General features: G+C 50.4%; 5 protein-coding genes across 5 annotated transcripts; 2 read left to right on the forward strand and 3 right to left on the reverse strand.

Annotated features, from left to right (window-relative positions):
• Positions 1 to 4,616: 4,616 nt before the first annotated feature.
• Positions 4,617 to 5,755, reverse strand: EsH8_VII_000527 (uncharacterized protein; the record flags this gene model as incomplete). Its single annotated transcript, XM_083270660.1, has 2 exons — positions 4,617 to 4,772; positions 4,871 to 5,755. 2 exons carry the CDS (start codon positions 5,753 to 5,755, stop codon positions 4,617 to 4,619), a joined length of 1,041 nt encoding a protein of 346 aa, XP_083128217.1.
• Positions 5,756 to 7,434: 1,679 nt separating this feature from the next.
• Positions 7,435 to 8,697, forward strand: EsH8_VII_000528 (uncharacterized protein; the record flags this gene model as incomplete). Its single annotated transcript, XM_083270661.1, has 3 exons — positions 7,435 to 7,714; positions 7,888 to 8,332; positions 8,385 to 8,697. 3 exons carry the CDS (start codon positions 7,435 to 7,437, stop codon positions 8,695 to 8,697), a joined length of 1,038 nt encoding a protein of 345 aa, XP_083128218.1.
• A 3,205-nt stretch (positions 8,698 to 11,902) lies between these two features.
• On the reverse strand, positions 11,903 to 13,586 carry EsH8_VII_000529 (serine/threonine protein kinase CHK1; the record flags this gene model as incomplete). Its single annotated transcript, XM_083270662.1, has 2 exons — positions 11,903 to 13,439; positions 13,501 to 13,586. 2 exons carry the CDS (start codon positions 13,584 to 13,586, stop codon positions 11,903 to 11,905), a joined length of 1,623 nt encoding a protein of 540 aa, XP_083128219.1.
• A 2,725-nt stretch (positions 13,587 to 16,311) lies between these two features.
• EsH8_VII_000530 (protein UBC11) lies at positions 16,312 to 16,973 on the forward strand (the record flags this gene model as incomplete). The annotated part of the gene is made up of 3 exons (XM_083270663.1): positions 16,312 to 16,415; positions 16,483 to 16,815; positions 16,871 to 16,973. 3 exons carry the CDS (start codon positions 16,312 to 16,314, stop codon positions 16,971 to 16,973), a joined length of 540 nt encoding a protein of 179 aa, XP_083128220.1.
• Positions 16,974 to 17,470: 497 nt separating this feature from the next.
• On the reverse strand, positions 17,471 to 18,075 carry EsH8_VII_000531 (60S ribosomal protein eL31; the record flags this gene model as incomplete). Its single annotated transcript, XM_083270664.1, has 3 exons — positions 17,471 to 17,674; positions 17,809 to 17,883; positions 17,983 to 18,075. The coding sequence occupies 3 exons, from the start codon at positions 18,073 to 18,075 to the stop codon at positions 17,471 to 17,473; spliced, it is 372 nt and encodes a 123-aa protein (XP_083128221.1).
• Positions 18,076 to 18,441: the final 366 nt, after the last annotated feature.

The raw sequence follows: 18,441 nt of genomic DNA on the forward strand, positions 1-18,441 counted from the left end.
CCTTTGTCTTAGTTAATGCGGAAGCTCAGTTGCAAAAATGCTCGGGCCTTACACAACCGTAACTGCTTCGTCAAGGCGCTTCCTAATTTGATTTTCTATGGAATTCCACACCTGACTGGCTATCCCTTCATATATAGTAGGTAGGTTGTTTTTGTTACGAAGAAGCGGCGTGTAACAAAGGGATCACAGGCTAGCACTTGAAGAAGCTTATGTCGATTTTAATTTCTGATAATATTATACATGTAGCTGTTTATGTGGCTCCCACGTGAAATTATGACATCAGTTCCTAGTGCGGAGTGAATATCTAAATAGTAAATAATGGCTCTTGAACTATATCGAATCAAATCATTAGTCGTAAGGGTAAAATCCAACCATTCTTCATACAATGTGCGGAACTGTTAACCGTTCCTGCTCGGTAGGATACTGGTCCTGTTCCACCACAAAATTGCCAACGCTGTCAGGCTTTTCGCTGGTAAAATTAGTCTGGCTGGTGTCGGTAGTTTTCGCACCCGGTGAAAGCGGCACCGTCGATGACGGTCCATGGGATATGTGGCTGTTTTGATTCATCGAGGTACAATTGGTTCCTGTACGGGTCACCAGCAGACCCAGTCGGGCAGCTAGTGCCTTGAGAGTTGGCGCGCAGAGGCAGATTATCGCCATTGAAATCTCGGCCATGGACCACAATGCGGGCTCCACGTTCCACCAGGTGAAGTCTTCTTTGATCTTCATGTATCGAAGGCGTATACCTGAAATAGCCACGATGCTGGTAACAAGTTTCGGTAAGTCATGTTTCCTTCTCGACCAACAAAAGAAAAGAAAAGAAGGGGGGTGGGAACATACAAGAAGCCAATACTGAAAATTCCCAGCAGATAGTATCTTTGGGAACGCGGCAGCTTCAGCTTGAATATTGCTGGCAGCGGCAGGACAAATATTATGATATCCGTAACGATGTTGCACGCCCCAAAAGCGTAGAACGAAATTTGTTGAGAAAAACATTTCGCAGGAACCCGGTGATCCCAAAAGCCTTGGAGGGGAATGCAGAACATAAATGACATTAAAACGACTGTGGTGCCCCATGCCCCGACAATGACCATCGCTGCGATGTAAACTCTCCGCATGTGGTTGGTACACAGTACGCTATAGTACTGGGACAGGAATGACATTTTGAGAAACAAGTGGCCTAGGCTGTAAAATATTATAGAGGCCCAGAAGCACTACATTAATTCTTTCGTTAGACTTCCAAGCTGGCGAATTTGAAGAATGCTTGCTCACTTTGCTGAATCGGATCATATCTTCTGGCGAGACTGTCTGTTCATGCCTTCCAAGGCCGTATCGTGTCACTGTTAACCGTCAGATAACTTTGTCGCAAGCGTAAACCGAGATGCTAATAACTCACTGACAGCGATAGCAAGTCCGCAGCCAATTATACACACCTGGAAAGTCAGCCTCATGTCATTGGGGTATCGGGTGGGTCGAGGGCCTTTCTTCTTGCGCTGAAACTTACCAAGGCGAAACTGGCACCATAGTCATCCCAGCCAGTTTTCTTAACGATGTGAATGCGTGTCCAGAGGCGGAGAGCTAGCACACCTGAGGAAAGAAAAAGGCACAGTGATACAACACCGATAACCGTGGGTGATCTATCCCTCATCAGTTCATCAGGTGAGAACTGTGATTGATCCATCTTGGCGTTGTGGTAAACACGGCTCGCGAATATAGGTCGCTGAGCATGAACTCACATAGAAATGGGTCTTCAGGTGAGACTTAAAAAGAGCGGCCCGCGGGACGTGTGGGGTTAGCTACTACTTATAACAGCCATAAAGGAAAAGGCCAGCTACTTTAGTATGCACAACCCGTGACAATTAAGCAGAGGGAGACATTGGCATTTCTTGGCTTGGGCTGTGGTCGGTAGTCGCGAAACTTCGACGCATGCATCTTGAGGCGTACATCGGCAAAGAAGAAGCCTCTGATCTGCGAGTGATTAGGAATGCCAGGAAAGTCAGACGCAGCCAATCTTTCGCCGCAAATGGATGGTGGCTTTTTCTTTGGAATGCCAGCTTGTTCTGGAACACCCCATTCCAGAAGCCCCGATAGGTCGGGGGGAGCTTTTGTGGCAGAAACTTAGGGTGCGGGAATCCGAATACCGTTCTCAAAGGTCAGCTCACTTGATGAAAGGCTGGTCCAGACGATTAAGGCAACATTCGATGGTTTGCACATGCAATGACTAAGGATATGCCGCTAGGCTGAAGCGCCGTTCTCTCCTTGTTTGATGGTCGAAGAGCCAACTTGTTGGCCGGGCGGGGCGAAAAAGAAAAGCCACACAGGCGCATGGTAATGGGTGGGGAGAAAGATGACGAGCTCACATAAAAGGTACCTGCCTTTTTGTAGTAACATAGGCTCTCTTGAAGCACTGTACTTTGTCTCAAGAGTACGCGGCTTTATCAAGTCTCCTGCGCGAAACCCTGGCAGCTCAGCGGTGTTGCTGGAAGTGGAAATCACGTGTTATTAGGAAGGGCTAGAATCTCGCGGAACATTTAGTTGATGGACGAAGCCCACATGCATTCCTTGTTGTTACACCGTCTGCATCGAGCGCAGTCTCGCCCCCGAAGAGTCCAAGGCGAACAAGGGTTTCCATCTTGAGACAAGGGAACATAATGACACCTTGATTTGATTACAAACCATTGTGCAGGTGTGGGAGACTCTGAGATGCCCGCCTAGCCTGATCTCCTGAGGCTTCCAAGGGAAGGGGAGGTGAAGCCTGGTAAGGAGACAGTCGTAAGCGTTGTTTGGGGCTACCCCATTTATTCTCTGTTTGTTATTGCTGTCGCGGACCCTCAATTTTCAGTCGAAACAAGTCAATATCCCATAAAATTTGGACGTGTAGTTCATCCAACACAACATGGGTCTCATTGTACGACCTGCAAGGTTGCGGCGCAGGTGAGCTTGAGCGCGGGGTTGTACTACAACCAACATTCTTGCCTTTTACGGCCAAGACCTGCAAGAGATCTCAAGCGGCTATTATCCCCACAATTCATTGATCTGATCGATTCGCTTCACTCTGTTGGCTTTACCTTTTGTTGTAAGTGCCGGCTGTGGGCAGCAGTGCTAATTCTGACTACCAACGTTTCTAGCGAAAAAGAGCCTAATACCTTGCAGTGCAGTTCCACCTTCACAGAATTTGTTATCGACTTGTCAATATCGGGTCTTCCACGTTTGAAGGTCTTCCTGGGCGAGAGACAAAAAGAATTCCATTGGTTCCTTCCTGGATTTGAAATTGCAACAACGGACCCATTCCTGTCCTTTGCTTTTGCTCTTTTTTCCTCTTTTCAACAAGTGAAGGTAATCCCTTGGCTTTGTCAGTCTTGAAGGCTATGCAAGCCTCCTCAACTCAACCGCCCAAAGTCGTAGAAGGGAAACCTTATCACCAGTGCTTGCAATTCGAACCCGGCCCTTCTTTTTTTTCCGTCATTTCTTCCTCTTATGTGGTATCAGCCCAGCAAGTAGTGGTTTTAATCATGTCCGCAAAGCCCATTGTCAGGCGGCAGAGCTCTGTTTTTATGACATTCGATAAATGAAACAAGAAGGGGACAAGGGAACAAACCTAGGTTCGGCTGCAGAGTCTCTATAGACAATTATCACCGACTGCCGCAACATACGCCAAAAAACACACAACATCCAGGGGCCTTGCAAATGAAGGCAGTAACAATCATTCGATCGCCATGAGATTAGCCGAAGGAAGACGCTAAGATGTGGCGGTGAGGACCATTTCGTATTGATTGACGAATGGCATGTCTAAAAATCTCCCAGCAAATGCACTATTGGATGTAGAACCGAAGTATAGTTTCAGGTTGGTAAAGGTGCCAAACTGTCGGTTTTCTCGGCTGATGCTGGTACTAGGTAGGTAGGTATATTGGTTGTTGGTAAACTGCAACAGACCTTGCGAGAGCGTTGGTAACTGCATATAGACCCCTGTAAGTGGCAACCCTGCCCCCTCCGTCCAAATGTACTTTTAAGCGGAATTGGCGCTGGAGAACTGCATGATGCGGTTTCTGCGACAATAAATTCCCTCGCTACGCAAATCAATTGTCAGCAAAGCTGCAGGTTTCCCCAGTATTGTCTGCAAGCTTGCCCGAGGCTCCGGAGTCAGTTATCAGACTTGTATGCCCCGGTAAAACTGTCACGAGCCTTCATTTCCAGCACAGTCCATTGGCCAAGGCAACTCGTGAAGTGGGCGAACTGGGCCAATATTGGACCGCGGGAACCGCCCGCATTGGCTTTTTCGTCCGTTCTTTCCGTGATTCTTCAATCCCACGTGGCAGTTGTTCGCCGCAGATTCACGGTAGATAGGTATTAATACCTCAATCTGTCGCTCAAACCCACAGAGGAGGAAAAAAGAATATATATAAAAAATTGTCAATTATCTTGCTCAAAGAAGCTGGTAGAAACTTTGGGTATCCTCATCGTCACAACGCTATAACCGCCTTTACGTGGCAAACCTCCCCCCATAACTCGAGATCGGCCCCGAGATGGCTTGCAATAGTGGGAAGCAAAGATGCCGGCCTCCCCCTCCCGGAGCTATACTCCGATTTTGACCTCAAACCAGCCATCCATAACCCAAACTACTTCGTGTCGGTGGAGCGTGTGGACGAGGTCGCCCTGCTGCTCCCCGTCTCTTTGAGGATACTGGCCTCTTCCAACGCCTCCCTCCGCGCAAACTCGTCGAGTAGCTTGTGCGCGGTTTCTAGAGGCAAATCGGCAATCATATCCATCAAGTACTACAGCCACCCACGAGTCAGTCTAACGCAGGTTTCTCATGCAGCTAGCACATGATCCTGTCATGCTGCAGGTATCGGCAAGGAATAAATACACTTACCTTGGGAAAGACATTGGAATGATAGAACTTGAACTCTTCCATCATGCGGTTCAGGCGGAGTACTTGCTTCCACGGCACAATGGTGTCGCCAATCAGGAAGGTAGGAAATCGAGCCATGGCAATCTCTTCGAGGATCCATCGGCGTTGAAAGTACTGGCGGCCCATGAAGTCGTTGCAACCGATCCAATGCGGCATCATGAATGGAATTTCGCCGTCTGGTCCTTCGGCCCACAGGTGCTTGATTGACTCCGCCCACCTGTGTGTTGGCGCGTAGTCCTCGGGGTGCTTCTCCCGGTCACCGGGGTCGCCCCAGTGGGGCGGCATAGCATCCTCAATCTGCGCGAGCGTGGCCATTGCCAGGTCTGTGTGCTCAGCCTTCTCGCCCAGCCACCCGACGACGAGTTCCGCGTTGCGGTAGATGTTGCGCATGTCTGAGTGCTGCTTCGTCTTTTCCAAGTCGTCCCGTTGGTTGACGCAGAGGAAATCGCACCACACCCGCAGCGCCCTTGGCTCGTTTTCGGACGAGCGCGAGTTGCTCAAGCCGAAGAGCTGCCTCAGCCATCGCGGAGCACCGTGAGGTCGCCTCGCCGGCATGCGCTGGAAGCGCTGCGAAATGGTCGGATAGAAGACGGCACGCACATGCTTCAAGGCCAGTGACAAGTGGGCGGTGATAGTAATGGGATGACCGCTCACGAAGACCTTGTCCGTTTCGGAGGCGTCGCCGTAGAGCGAGGAGAGGGCGATGTACTGCCGTGACAGGTCGTCGGTTAGGCGGACGGTGACGAGGCGGCACTCGACGGGGTCGTTGATGTCTCGCGCTGACTGAATCTCGAGCAGGCGGATCTCGCGCCTCGAGGGGTCCAGGCGCCTGTATGCGATACTCATGTTAAGATTGCAATCATTCGGTCCGACGGGAAAGCTGGCCAACGGCAGATGCAAAAGTCCTCTTTTTTTCCACTACAGGCTTTCAGTCCTGTTGGTCTCTCCAGTTTCTCGTGCTGTGGGAGAGTGGGAAAGTGGCAATGCAGGGGTGGGTTTCTGGAGGCTGCAGATGCATCTCCTGTCGCACCAACAATGCAACGGCAGACGACGAGCGCGGTCAGCGCAGGACGGGATGCCGGCGTTTATACCAAGAACGCCCAAATGCGGGCCCAACGGCTCGGGCAGGATATCTCTGGGGCATCGTGCTATCGGATGTTGCCAGTACCACCCCTCGGTTAGGATTTTCAGGCCACATGGAGGGGCCAGAGACAAGCGGAAGGGTACTTGCTGGTTGCGAAATGCGAGAGACACGGCATATTGTCCAGGGGGGGGGGGGGCGGGCGTCCGCCATCACTGTCACTTTGGAGATTTCCTAAGTTGTGTGTGTGTGTGCGTGTGTGCGAACCGGGTCGAGCCTACAATCATCACTGACTGATAGCAGGCCATGTAATCCTAGTTTATGCCGGTGGGCTGTCTGCTTCGTGCTTTTCTTGCTAGGCTAAAAGCAACCTAGAAGGTATCGTGACATTGCCTAGCAAGATTTTCAAATGCAATCTCCTATTGGAGCTTGTGGTTGATTCCAATGGCCATCTAGGGATGCTCGACAGCCGTTGCCTGTACACCGCATGCCGCTTGGCGCCGTAGGAAGCACAAATGGGGACGATCATGTCATGTTTTGGACGTAGTGTTCGCAGAACCCCGGATGACCCCCACTTCCTGCTTGCATGGGATAGCATGGTACAACGGTTTTGTGCTCCTCTTATTCTCTCTTTTCCTAAGATGTCTCCACCACCTCCTGACTCGGCAGACTCTGTGCGTCGTCATCGCCGGAGTGGGAAGTTATCTGGAGAGGAAACAAGATGGTCAAATATATTTGGCCCACGATATTATAGGCCGGAAGTAGAGCCCTGTTCGGGAGGCAGACATGAGACGTCTACGATACCATCCGGCTGCTTTGTTTCGGGTCCAATTTACCCAATTGGTATTTTGCTCGCAAGTCAGTCGATGCTACTTTCACTGCCCCTCGCTTCGGACCCCCTTCCGCCCACACGCCCAGGATGAGGCTTGCATTCTTTTTGTCCACTTCAATTGCCTCCACCTACACCTGTCAACTTGATCTTTATTCGTCGGAGCATCCCTGGCATGTTCATCCCACAATGTACAAACTTTGTGTACTGCATAGGAGGGGCCAAACTTGCTAGCAAGGGCAACTGAGTCCACCATCCTGTCAACCCTGCTGAGAACGCAACCAACGGCACGAGCATCGTTTCCTGCACGTCTTGACTCTGGCCGCGGGAAGAACGCTCAAAATGGACGAAGCCATGCTCTTGTCCACATCAGTCAATATCGACTTCCCTGACCAGCAATCCAAGCAGTCCTACGCTATGGATAAAAGTCCAGGTCTCCCCCGTCTAGTTGTGTCATGGACATGGTCGTTAGGCTTTAGTCTGTGCACTTTCGAGACTACACTAAACTATCGTTCACCGACACTTCATATCCAGTATTATCCCACCAATTCCTTCCTCCAGTTCTACCTTTTTCGTCCAGCTTAAAGGCCCTAAAAACGTCTAAGAGCGCCCCCAATGGTCAGCTCAACTTACCTCAGCCCTGGGGCTCACGCCGCCGCCGTTTCGGGTACGCATCCGTGGCTCCGGATGCTCAGCTCTTTGTGGGGAATGCTTTCTCCAAAAAGTGTCCGTCTCGAAGTTGACTTGGCAAAGGAGCCGGAAAGGCTGGCTTCCCTCGTCAAGCCAATCTGCACCCAAATGCTAAAGGAGTTGAACTACCCAGGGGTTCCGCAGCTCAATGGAGAGGCCATTGATGCCCTGTTGAGATACATGTACAAGAGGGCCGTTGAGATCGGTGTGCCCCTCGATACCCCCATGTCCGCAAAGGCGTTCCGCTTGGGTTACTCGTTAGGACTGGCACGTCCCCCCTCCCTCCCTTACTGTTTTATACTGCAGCCACGTTTTCCTCCTTAAAAATGATGTACTTGCTGACGAGCCGACAGCTCTCTCACCCCCGTCATCCGGTAGTAGTGCAGGGTTACGTCGGGCTCTTCACCTGGCTCGTCGTCCAATACGACGACATTGTCGGTCAGAACGACGAGATGGCGGAGGCTCAGCTCTTCCATCAACGCTTCTTCAAGGGAGAGACCCAGCCCAACAACCTTCTAGAAGGACTTGCAACCCTGCTGCGGGAGGCCCACGACCTTTTCGACCCTGTCATGGCTAACTTGCTGCAAATATCCGCACTCAAGTTCCTAACATGCAACTTGCTGGAGCGCCACGATGGCTTCCAGAACCTGGTTGTCACGCGGGCGGGAGAGAAGTTCCCTGACTTTATCAGGGACTTGTCGGGCATAAATGTCGCTTATGCAGTATTCTGCTACCCCAAAGAACTCTACCCTGACGTTGGGCAATACCTGGAAGCCATCCCCGACATGGCAAGGGTCATTGACATTTCTAACGACGTCATGTCGTAAGTATTCTGTACATGTGGCTCCTTTGGCAGACTCACTAACACCTCCTAGCTTCTATAAGGAGGAGCTCGGTGGCGACACAAGAAATTACGTGCACAACCGTGCTCTGGCCACAGGAAAGCCAGTGCTCGCTGTTGTTGAGGATGTCAAGCAAGAGACGGTAGCAGCTGCCAATCGGGTTTCGGCAATTCTCAAGGGAAGAGGCAAGTACGAACAGTCCTGGAATGAGAGTGTCAGAGGCCTCATGGCGATGCACACCTCAAATCCAAGGTACAAGTTGAATGACTTGGGTCTTGATGAGGAGCACCCCCTGAAGCCCTTCGAGGACCAAATTGGCGAGCTTTTCGGTCAGATGAAGGCGTAATTTCTCTATTTGGGGTTGGTTTCCTCTTTGTGTTTTCATGTTTGACGTTTGGCTTTGTTGCAAGGCACAATATATCCCCTGGGAGGTTTCATGGATTTTGTTATGTTTTTCATTTTCGTTATATTGGGGGGGGGGGTTTGCACGAACAAGCATTTGGGTCGTTGAGGGTGAGGAAACGCCGCAATTGAGGCAACGGGCAGTACCGTTGAGATTGGAACAGATTTGTTATAGGCCCTGTTGCAATTGTCATAATTGCGCTGTTGCATTATCCGTATAATCCTTCGCAAAAGTTTATTCCCCGGCCATTGAAATTTGTGATCGGCACCCACTGTCCCTGAACCACTTCACAACTATGTCTGGTTCGGTTTAGTCGCGGACAAGGGCCCCGGCCAGTCATCCCAGAATCACGACTGGAATACCGGATTCTGCGCTGTTGCCAGGATCCATTTGACCATGTCTTCTGAGAAAACCTTGACAGACTGACGATGAATATTTCAGGAGGTCTGGCAGATGGGTCGTGACTTGTCAGTTTTTACGGCTCAACCCCTTTCCAAAGGCCTTGCTGTGACGATCTAGGCTTTTCGTCAGTACGGTTCTGCGCCATGCACATCATCCTACTTCCAACAAAAAGAAATCCCCGGGCTCTAACAAAGTTAACGGGTTGAACCGCTGGTCCCCGTTCCAAAACCACAAACTCGGTGTGACTAGGGGCCACTTTAGATGGCTGGGAGCCCGGCCAAACTCATTTCGAGGTAGTTGTATTTTCGGACTAGCCATGTTCTAGAACATGCCCAGATCAGCAACGGCAAATCAGTGACAGCCTAGAGGGATCAAGGACGGTTTATGCTGAATCAGGTTGCCGGCGTTGAGAAGTCAGGCTGAGGTATTCGTTTAGATTACTGGCGAGCTTAGCTACCACACGGAAAGGGATGCCGAAGCTCGTATTCGAGCCTTAAAAGTATGGGTCCTACTACTCTGGTCGAAATCTCAAAAAATTTTACGCGGATAACTTACTGCAAATCCCAATTGCTCTTGGTATCTACTATTGGAACCGACGGGGTAAATCGTTTTTCAAGACTTCACATAGATAGGTTTCTCTACTTGCCTGGGCCAAAGAGACTTCGAGAACCAAATCAATAGAATCACTTAAAGATATTCTACCTACTTGAGTCACGAAACTATGGAACTGAGAGTCTTCGCCGAACTGTTCGGCCCATATCCGAGGGACGGCATTCGGAGCTTCGGTTCGTCGTTCCATTGGTTCAGTAACACCAAGATTGACCAATAGCCCGTCTTCTTGGCTATCGTGCTGTCATTGTGATAGACAACGCCCACAGTCGTCCGACCCTGGGTCGAAAAGTCAAATTTGCTAGAAACACCAAAGGTATGGGCCACACAAGCCGCTCGGAAGGTTTATAACCCCTTCAGTTCGTTAGAATGGCCGATATGCCACTGAAAGGGGTTGAAAATTCACGGCATGAATGCTGTTGATGTTAAGTGAATGACCGAATGGGTTTCACACAAATTTCAAAGAGCATAGTATTGAACATAGTGTCCATTTCAAAAGAAAATTTACAGAGAGAATCAAATGAGTTACTGTGTGCCGCTTAGATGAACTTAATACTCCACAACCCGATATTTTGTATATCTGTTTACTGGCAAGGCCCCAGAAGCTACCATGTTTCCATTCAATCGCCCTCCAATAGGGTTGTTGGCAAACACAATACGATAGGGAAAGCATACTTTCCGATTTTTATCATTTCTTCAACAACCATGTGCACCTCTCTCTCGTATCCCATTTCCCTCGGATACACTGTGCAAGACACAGTCGAGGAGCATGCACAGACCTGGCCTTTCTTAGTTGCACTTAACTCCAACATCTCACATCTCGAGAGAGCTCCTGAACAAACCCCGGAAAGGGTCGAAGGAGAAAGTCAAAGGGGAAGCATTCAGCCCAACAAGCTTCCTACCATAGCTTGGAATCTACTGCGAAGCGTTGTCCCGAGAGGAGGCTTAGGGGAAAAAACCCGGTCTAATCTAACTTGGAGCTCATATGGTGGCCTTAACTCAAACAACATGGAAACCAAAGAAAACCTTCCCTACTTTAGACAGTCGTCTCAGACTCCAATGCAATGACTGGATAAGTTCTCCGGTGTTTTTGGCGACGCCGAGAGAGAAATGGCAACACCCCGGTTGACTTGCCAACGAGAATCGACAAATCGACTGCAGTCGTTGCTGTCTAACATTATACCGAAACATGCCCATAAATGGCTCTCTTGAAACGCCACAAATCTCGGTACGACACTTTCAGGCCCTCAAACAGGCCAATGGCAAACCGCCTACAAACTTTCGCGGGATAGAAACCGTCACAAACTTGCACCATCATATGTTTCATGCCCATCTTGTAATACCCGTTTGCAAGAATGAGCAGCACGAGCGGAATATCCTGTATGCTATCGTATTTATCAGTCATAACCCAACGTTCTTCAATTTCTTAAATAATGATGTTCGAGGAAATCTGAGTCAGGCGTTCTGATTTAGAGGTCTTAAGTGCATGAAGGACCGCGCCGGCCATGCGGACACTGTCGAGACCGTCATTCTGACTAAACAGGAGCCAAAGACACGAGGAAGCACTGGTGATTTGGTAGCAGCATAATCACTCGCCTTCAAGAAGCTGTATCTCGGAATCCTGTCCGTTTAGCCGGGTATGCGGTCAAAAGCTTTGCTCTGTCATTTACCAACCGATCGACCGAATGGACGATTCCCCAATGAGGGGATATCGGTTGTAACGACGGCATGAAGGATGCCGAGTGAGATTAAAATGTGTGAATGGACATGACAGGCGCGGCGCTGCTTCGTTTCTGGTTTGAGCTTGTCGAAGTTCTGCAATAAACATAAAAAATTTTTAAATCTGAGTTTCTGGTGTCTCAGCTATGACAACTCTGTAGCCCTCGTCGATGTTCTCCCCAAATGAACATCAAATACCAGGGGTGGCCTCACTAACATCCGTTTGTTGCACGTGCTTGACAGCCATATTTAACTTCAAGACGCAACATGTTATCTTCACCTGTCTTCCGCTGCAATTCGGTAACGGGCCAGGAACATTACGGGTATTTCTTTCCTTCATTATAAAACGCTACTATCCATACATCTTTAAGGCGTAGAAATCGTGACATCCAGCACTCTATCCAAGTGGGAGCCGTGGCTATGCATCCGGCACATAGACGCCATCCTTGCAAAGGACCACAATCTTCTTGAAGAAGCGACGCCATTCTAGAGGATCGCCTTTGATCTTCACGAACCGGATGTCCAGCAGCTCCTGCTCCTCCGGTAACCTGTGCTTGTCGACATGGATCTCGCCGTGCATTGACTGTCGCCGCTCGTCGAGCGTCTTGATCTTGAGCGTGGCGATGTGATCCGAGAACAGGTTCGGTGTGACGGGCGGTAGCGGAACGTTGAGTTGGTGCAGCGCGTCGCTGAGCATCTGCACGATGAGCTGTGGTGGGACGTGTGAGAAGAAGCGTGTGAGGGACTCGAAAGGCACAATGTCGCGGAAGCGGCGGGCCGCTTGGGTGAGGGTCAGTGGGACGCCGGGAGTCTGCGAGAACTGGCTTATAGACGGCTCTTCTGCAAGGGATTCTAGGAACAACCGTCTATTTGCAATACCGCTCACGCTTCGAGACAATGGTTGTGTAGAGGATATTGCCATCGGGTTCATGGCCTTGAGAGCAGGGCGCTCCCAGTCCCAAGCGACGTCGTTGATGGGCGTTTCGGGCTGGGTGAAGGAGACCTTGCCGACGTCGTCGATATCCATAGAGCCACTACTAGATGGATTTCCTTGGGAAGCAGCCGGTTGCTGACTCAAATCAATCTTGAGACTCTCCAGCATCTGTGTGGCCAGGTTTATCGGGTCGGAGATCTTTCCGTCCGACGTTAAGTGTGGGTTATGCATGGTATACCACGGGTGTTGACGAATGCGTGCGAAGGAGAACCGTTTCTCGGGGTCGATGCTCATCATGCCGCGCAACAATGACAGAGCATTCGCAGGTATCCTTCCCCACAAAGCATCTGTGCTGCGGCCGTTCGTCCGGACGTACTCCTGATACTCCCAGCTGCCGTTCGATGGCTCGTCCCAGGGGGTGTTGCCAACCAACAATACGAAAAGGATGACACCGCACGACCAGATATCGACAAGGTCTGGAGAGTACTTGCTGGTGCCAGATGACGTCTTCTTCTCCGCCTTGCTGCAGGCAAGAATCTCAGGGGCGATGTAAGGCGGGCTGCCGCATAGTGTGGAACTCGTTTTCCGCTGGTTCTTGTACTCGAACATGGTCGCCATCCCAAAGTCGGCGAGCTTGAGGCTTCCTGTCTCGGAGAGTAAGATGTTCTCGGGCTTCAGGTCACGATGTGCCACGCCCTTTGAGTGGATGAAGCTCACGCCACTGATGAGCTGCAAAAAGTAGAGGTGGGCGATGTTCTCGTGCACACCAACATCGGCCTCGATCTTGTCAAAGAGATCACCTCCCTCGGCAAATTCCATGGCGATCCATCTCCAATTGGTGTCCTCGCCCGATGCGAACCACTCAATGATATTGGGGTGCTGGCCGACATGTGAGTGGAGCGACACCTCCATCAGCAGCTGCTTTGCCGATACCCGACCATGTTTGACGGCATACCCTTTGTGAATGAACTTGACGGCGAAAACTGGTGTATTCGCGTCCTGGGGGACAGCCTTCTTGATTCTACGTGCTCGGTGTCAGTGGAGGGATCCATCGGGTGCCGTCTAAGAGAGGGGTATCCCACGATGCATAGGCGCCTCGCCCAATGGTTTTGGAGATGATCCGGAATGGTAAGTCAGTGGGTAAGGGGTCCAGCTGCGACTGTTGCATCTTTGCTTAGTGAGTATACCACAGCTGAGGACTGTCGGATGTTTCCAAAGCAAAACTTGTGATAGGCTATTCCATGACTGGAGACCAACCAACAAGAAATGAGATGGCAAACAGGGATATCAATTCACAGTGACTCTTTGACAACAGGGCCCAGCAAAACAGAATGGATGACGTAGCAGACTAATGTAATAGCGGATTGTGCACAAAGGACGGCAGGGTCCAGAATCAACAGGAACTTACCATGTTGACTGAGGTGTGGGTGTCTTGAGTCGCTCCACGCGGTGCCTCTCGATAGCGCGTCTTGGCCGTGTAAAGAGCTTTTTGACGTGTTTTGTTTGAGATCGGATGGGGGTTTCATTGTCACCTAGGTCGACGCGAACCCATTGGCCGATAAGACGCCTTATCGCGGTTGCTGGAGCGTTGGCTAGGTAAACAGTCCGCCACGCACCCCTCTAAATATACAGGGGGCTGCTGCCTGAGCCGTCGCCGCTTTTGTCGTGGACTACCGCTGGCAGTGGGGGCACGCAACCATGGGAAGAAGTGCATTTAGGAAGATCACATGAGGAAGTGAACGGTTAAGGACGTGCAAGATGATTGCGAAGAGAGATTTCTTCTACAGAAATGTTCTGAAAGTAACTTTCCATGCTTCTACCCTCTCGCACATCCCTATTCCCAGCTAGTTGCGTTTGGCTCCTGCTACTTCATATTCATCGCTGGGTTTTCCTCGCCATTAATATTTGCTATGCTTCTCCTTGCTTGCACCTTCCGAATCAAATTTGCAATTCCAATGTTCCATGACCCAAGGTTCCATGACAGTTCCATAATCAAAGATCATACAGAACCAAAGACCCATCCGAGGTGAGAAAGTGTAGAAGACAAGAGACATATTCAATGATACGGGTCCCATTTACGAACATGATTGGGTGGTGGTCTGAAGATTGTTAGGAAAGCCAAACGCACAACATGATAATCTCTTGACTTACTTCGTAGACCAACCCTTCTTGGATTTGCAAAAAAGACAAATATGCAAGTCACATTCGGCGCATCGAAGAATGAAGCTGGGGAAGACCCTGGCACAGATGCCACATCGGTGACCCGCCTGGTTAAGAAACTGCCAATTGTAGCTCTTTTTCTCATGGTTGCAACGATTTCTTGGCGTCTTTTCCGGTGCACTCAGTGATTGCGTGATGGCGGTGAGGCTCTTGTTTGAATAAGTAGTTGGAGTGGCGCTGAAGATGCTCGAGATATCCAATTTCGAACCCATCGTCGGTGAAGAAGGCACTCTTAATGCCAACTCCTCAATTGCCTTATCGTCGTCTGGCAAAGTGATCGCCTTTCTAAACAGCGGTAAGCTACATCAGCCGTGTGGTAAACGAAGTAAGAGCGCTTACCCAGCCTTCGCTGTTTCCTTGTGGTTGCAGCCACGCCAAGGGCAGCAATGTATCGTCGCCATCCGTAACATGAAATACTGGTATGGCTTGGTCTGGTAAAGGCTATAAACGGAGCCAAAACAAGATTGAAGAAGAGAAACAATGAGATCAGATTCGAGACTGAATAGGTTCAAGACCTTCAAACCTCTTTTGAATCCCGGTGTGTTTGACAAGCAACTGCTCTATCGATGAATGGGAGTGGAAAGAAGTTATAGTGGGAGAAAAAGAAGCCGGAGGAAAGAAGAATAAAAGTTAAGATACGAAATTGAAGAAATGAGGTCCGTCGGTGAGATGGCAGTCAAGAGGGTAGCAAGAGGAAGGCGCACAAAAATGCATGGCAGATCGGATGGAATTGGCAGGAAGGACATAGTTATGTGCGTTTTCCTCCACCTGAATCCTCCTTCCAAGATCTGAGCCAAATTTTATTCTCTAGATAATGGCCACAGAAGTGAGATCATTGGGGGGGGAAACCTCCAGTTATAAAGGTTCAATGGAGGCAGTTCAAAGACAGATAGTTCAGAGGCTACTAGAACAGAATAACCTGAGCGATTAACTCAAGCCAACAACTTTTCTCTGAGTTGAAATCGCTGAAAGCCAAAAGCTGCACAACATCCTTGTTTCCTTTTTATTTCTATTTTTCCTTAACCCCACTCCAATTATAGAATAATTCAAATCCTCGAGCTGAAATATGTTGTTATTATGGATGCTATCTACCTCAAAATATCAAAAGGTGCAGGACTTCTGACATTTCTGACTTGGTTCCGAGTCACGAATTCACCCGGTACTCGGGTCACAAGAAGCTCCGAGTGAGGTATCATTAAAACGGGCACCGAAAAAGCAACAGCTGGAACTTAAGGGTTGCTGGTGGTGAATGTGTTCAAGTTCCCTTGCAAGTTGCTGTCAGAATTCAGAACCAAGGACCCCTGTCTTGAAGGTACGTACCAGCCATTTGTTTCCTGTCGTACGGCAGCGACAGCGCTAACCCGAAAACACCGGCGCGTCGCCCGGGTACCAGTGTCCCCAATTCTCCAATCCTGAGAGCCCTTCTCACCCACCCTACGGAATAACTGCTTTCTGTTATTCTTGACGCTGGAAGCACCTTCGCCCCTTGATCTTCTGCGTGTTGCATTTTCCTTGTCACATAAGTACTGAACAGACGGCTTCCTTTCCGATCCCGCAAACACTTACCTGCTTCATCCCAGTTCTTGCTTCCAACCCCCGCCCCCACGACATCTCTTCTGCCTCAGCCTTTGGTGCGATTTCTACATTTATTTCGCTGTACGACTTCCGCGACGATGGATTACAGCATGGAGGATACTCAGAACTCTGCTCCCGGTAGCGTCCAGGCAGCTAAGCTCGGCGGCGCCCGGAAGGCACCCGATGCGCAGAGCGTCAAGAGGTACGAAGACCTCGTCGAGAGCTGCTGTTTTGCCCTCCCAACAGATGGACTGACTTTGTTACCGCAGATTACAGACGGAGCTGATGCAGCTCATGACCTCACCCGCCCCCGGCGTCTCTGCCTTCCCCTCGGCGGACGGCAACCTAATGTCCTGGACGGCGACGATCGAGGGACCTGACCAGACCCCCTACGCCGGCCTGACTCTGAAGCTGAGCCTGTCATTTCCCAACAACTACCCCTACGCACCACCAACGGTGCTCTTCAAGACGCCCATCTACCACCCCAACTTTGACTTCTCTGGCCGCATCTGCCTGGACATCCTCAAGGACAAGTGGACACCCGCCTACAACATCCAGACCGTCCTCCTCAGCCTGCAAAGTTTGCTGGGCGAGCCCAACAAGTGAGTTTACCTGAGACAAGAAATCGTTCCACAGACGATCCTAATATGGACACAGCGCCTCTCCTCTCAATGGTGAAGCCGCAGAGCTCTGGGACAAGGACTTTGAGGAGTTCAAGCGCAAGGTTCTTGCCCGCCACCGCAACGTCGAGGACGAGTGAACGAACACGCAGCATGTATGTATGGGGGCTGATGAGACGATGGCCAAGGCATTGTATTTTGAGCACTGGAGAATTGGAGTCTGTCTTGTATGATTACGGGCCGGTGGTTTGGAACTCTTTTGTTAGGAATTGGACTGCATTGCATGGTAGGGACCTGGTTAGGATTAGGTATATCCTGTGTCTGCATCTGGCAGACCACCAAGTCGAAAGAAAAGACCCTGTTGGACGGTGTAACATGAACCACAAGAAATTCTTGACCCAAGTCTCATCATTGTTCACCATCGCTGACACACACACAACGCTTCTGGCGCTCGCGCGCGCGGCGCAAAAAAATAACATTCCACCACATCGCGGGGTCCAAAACTAGAAAAAGTCGTCGAGTCGTGTGGGGAATCAAGCGTTGTTCACATTTCCGTCGATTTTGTATGTGAGACTAGAATGCCGAATGCAACTCCGATGCCTTTATGCCGCCCTGAAACCATCCCAAAGAGAACTTTTTACTCCTCAACGACAACAGTCTGGAGACCCTTGGGGTTCTTGACGTTGACGGCTTGGACGTAGCTGTACAGCTTCTCCTTGGCACCCTCCTCGTCGTTTCGTCTGCGGGAAATGCGAATGCGGAGTCTGTAGGGGACGCCCTTAATACCCTGCTCCCACACCTTCTTGTTGAGCTGGGGGTCAACGCGGACATCGGAGGTACCCTAATTACAATCATCATGGTTAGCAGCCGTTCTCCTGTTCGATCAAACAATCTTGTCCCGAGAGACCGGTGGTGTTGATCGGTGTCGGTCGTAGACTTTTTTTTTTGTGTGGATCGAGGGGCAGCAAGACGTACCATGGCCTTGAGCGCGAAAGCCTTGATCTCCTTGATGGCACGGGGAGCGCGCTTCTTGAAGGAAACACCGTGGAGCTGTGAGGATAAAAGTCAGCATCGCTGTGCCCATTCCAAGCATCACCACCAACGCCGAATTCAACGTCGACGACGACTCGGTCTCAGAGGAATACTAACGCGCTTGTGCATGTGGACGGTGTACTCGCGAGCGACGACGTCCGCAATGGCGGAACGCTGCTTTCCGGCGGGCTTCTTCTGCTTGGTCGACATTTTGGCGGTACCTCTCGTTGTCGTCGCGGAATCGGTCGTGGAGTCGGAGTCGTTGGATTCGTGAGAAGTGTAGATAGTGAAATCCCGAAAAAAGTTGTGTACTGCCTAAGCGAAACTGTCAAAACGAGAGTGGAAAGCCCTACCTAACCAGCCACAGAACCCACAAGCATTAGCCACATTGTGACTTATGTAGCATGGTCCGAGCTTTGCTGATGTAAGGCTCTGCTGAATTTCCACCTCAACACGTGATTCAAGTTAAGGGAGCTAAGGCGCCCAGGTGGGAACAGTGGAAAGCGCGTTCGGAGGTACGTACTCCAGCCTCCGATCCGTTTCCCCCCTGACGCAGACGAAATTAGGTCCGGGTCT

The sequence above is a fragment of the Colletotrichum jinshuiense genome, chromosome 7 (genome assembly GCF_051148585.1).
Source record: "Colletotrichum jinshuiense chromosome 7, complete sequence".
NCBI lineage: Eukaryota > Fungi > Ascomycota > Sordariomycetes > Glomerellales > Glomerellaceae > Colletotrichum > Colletotrichum jinshuiense.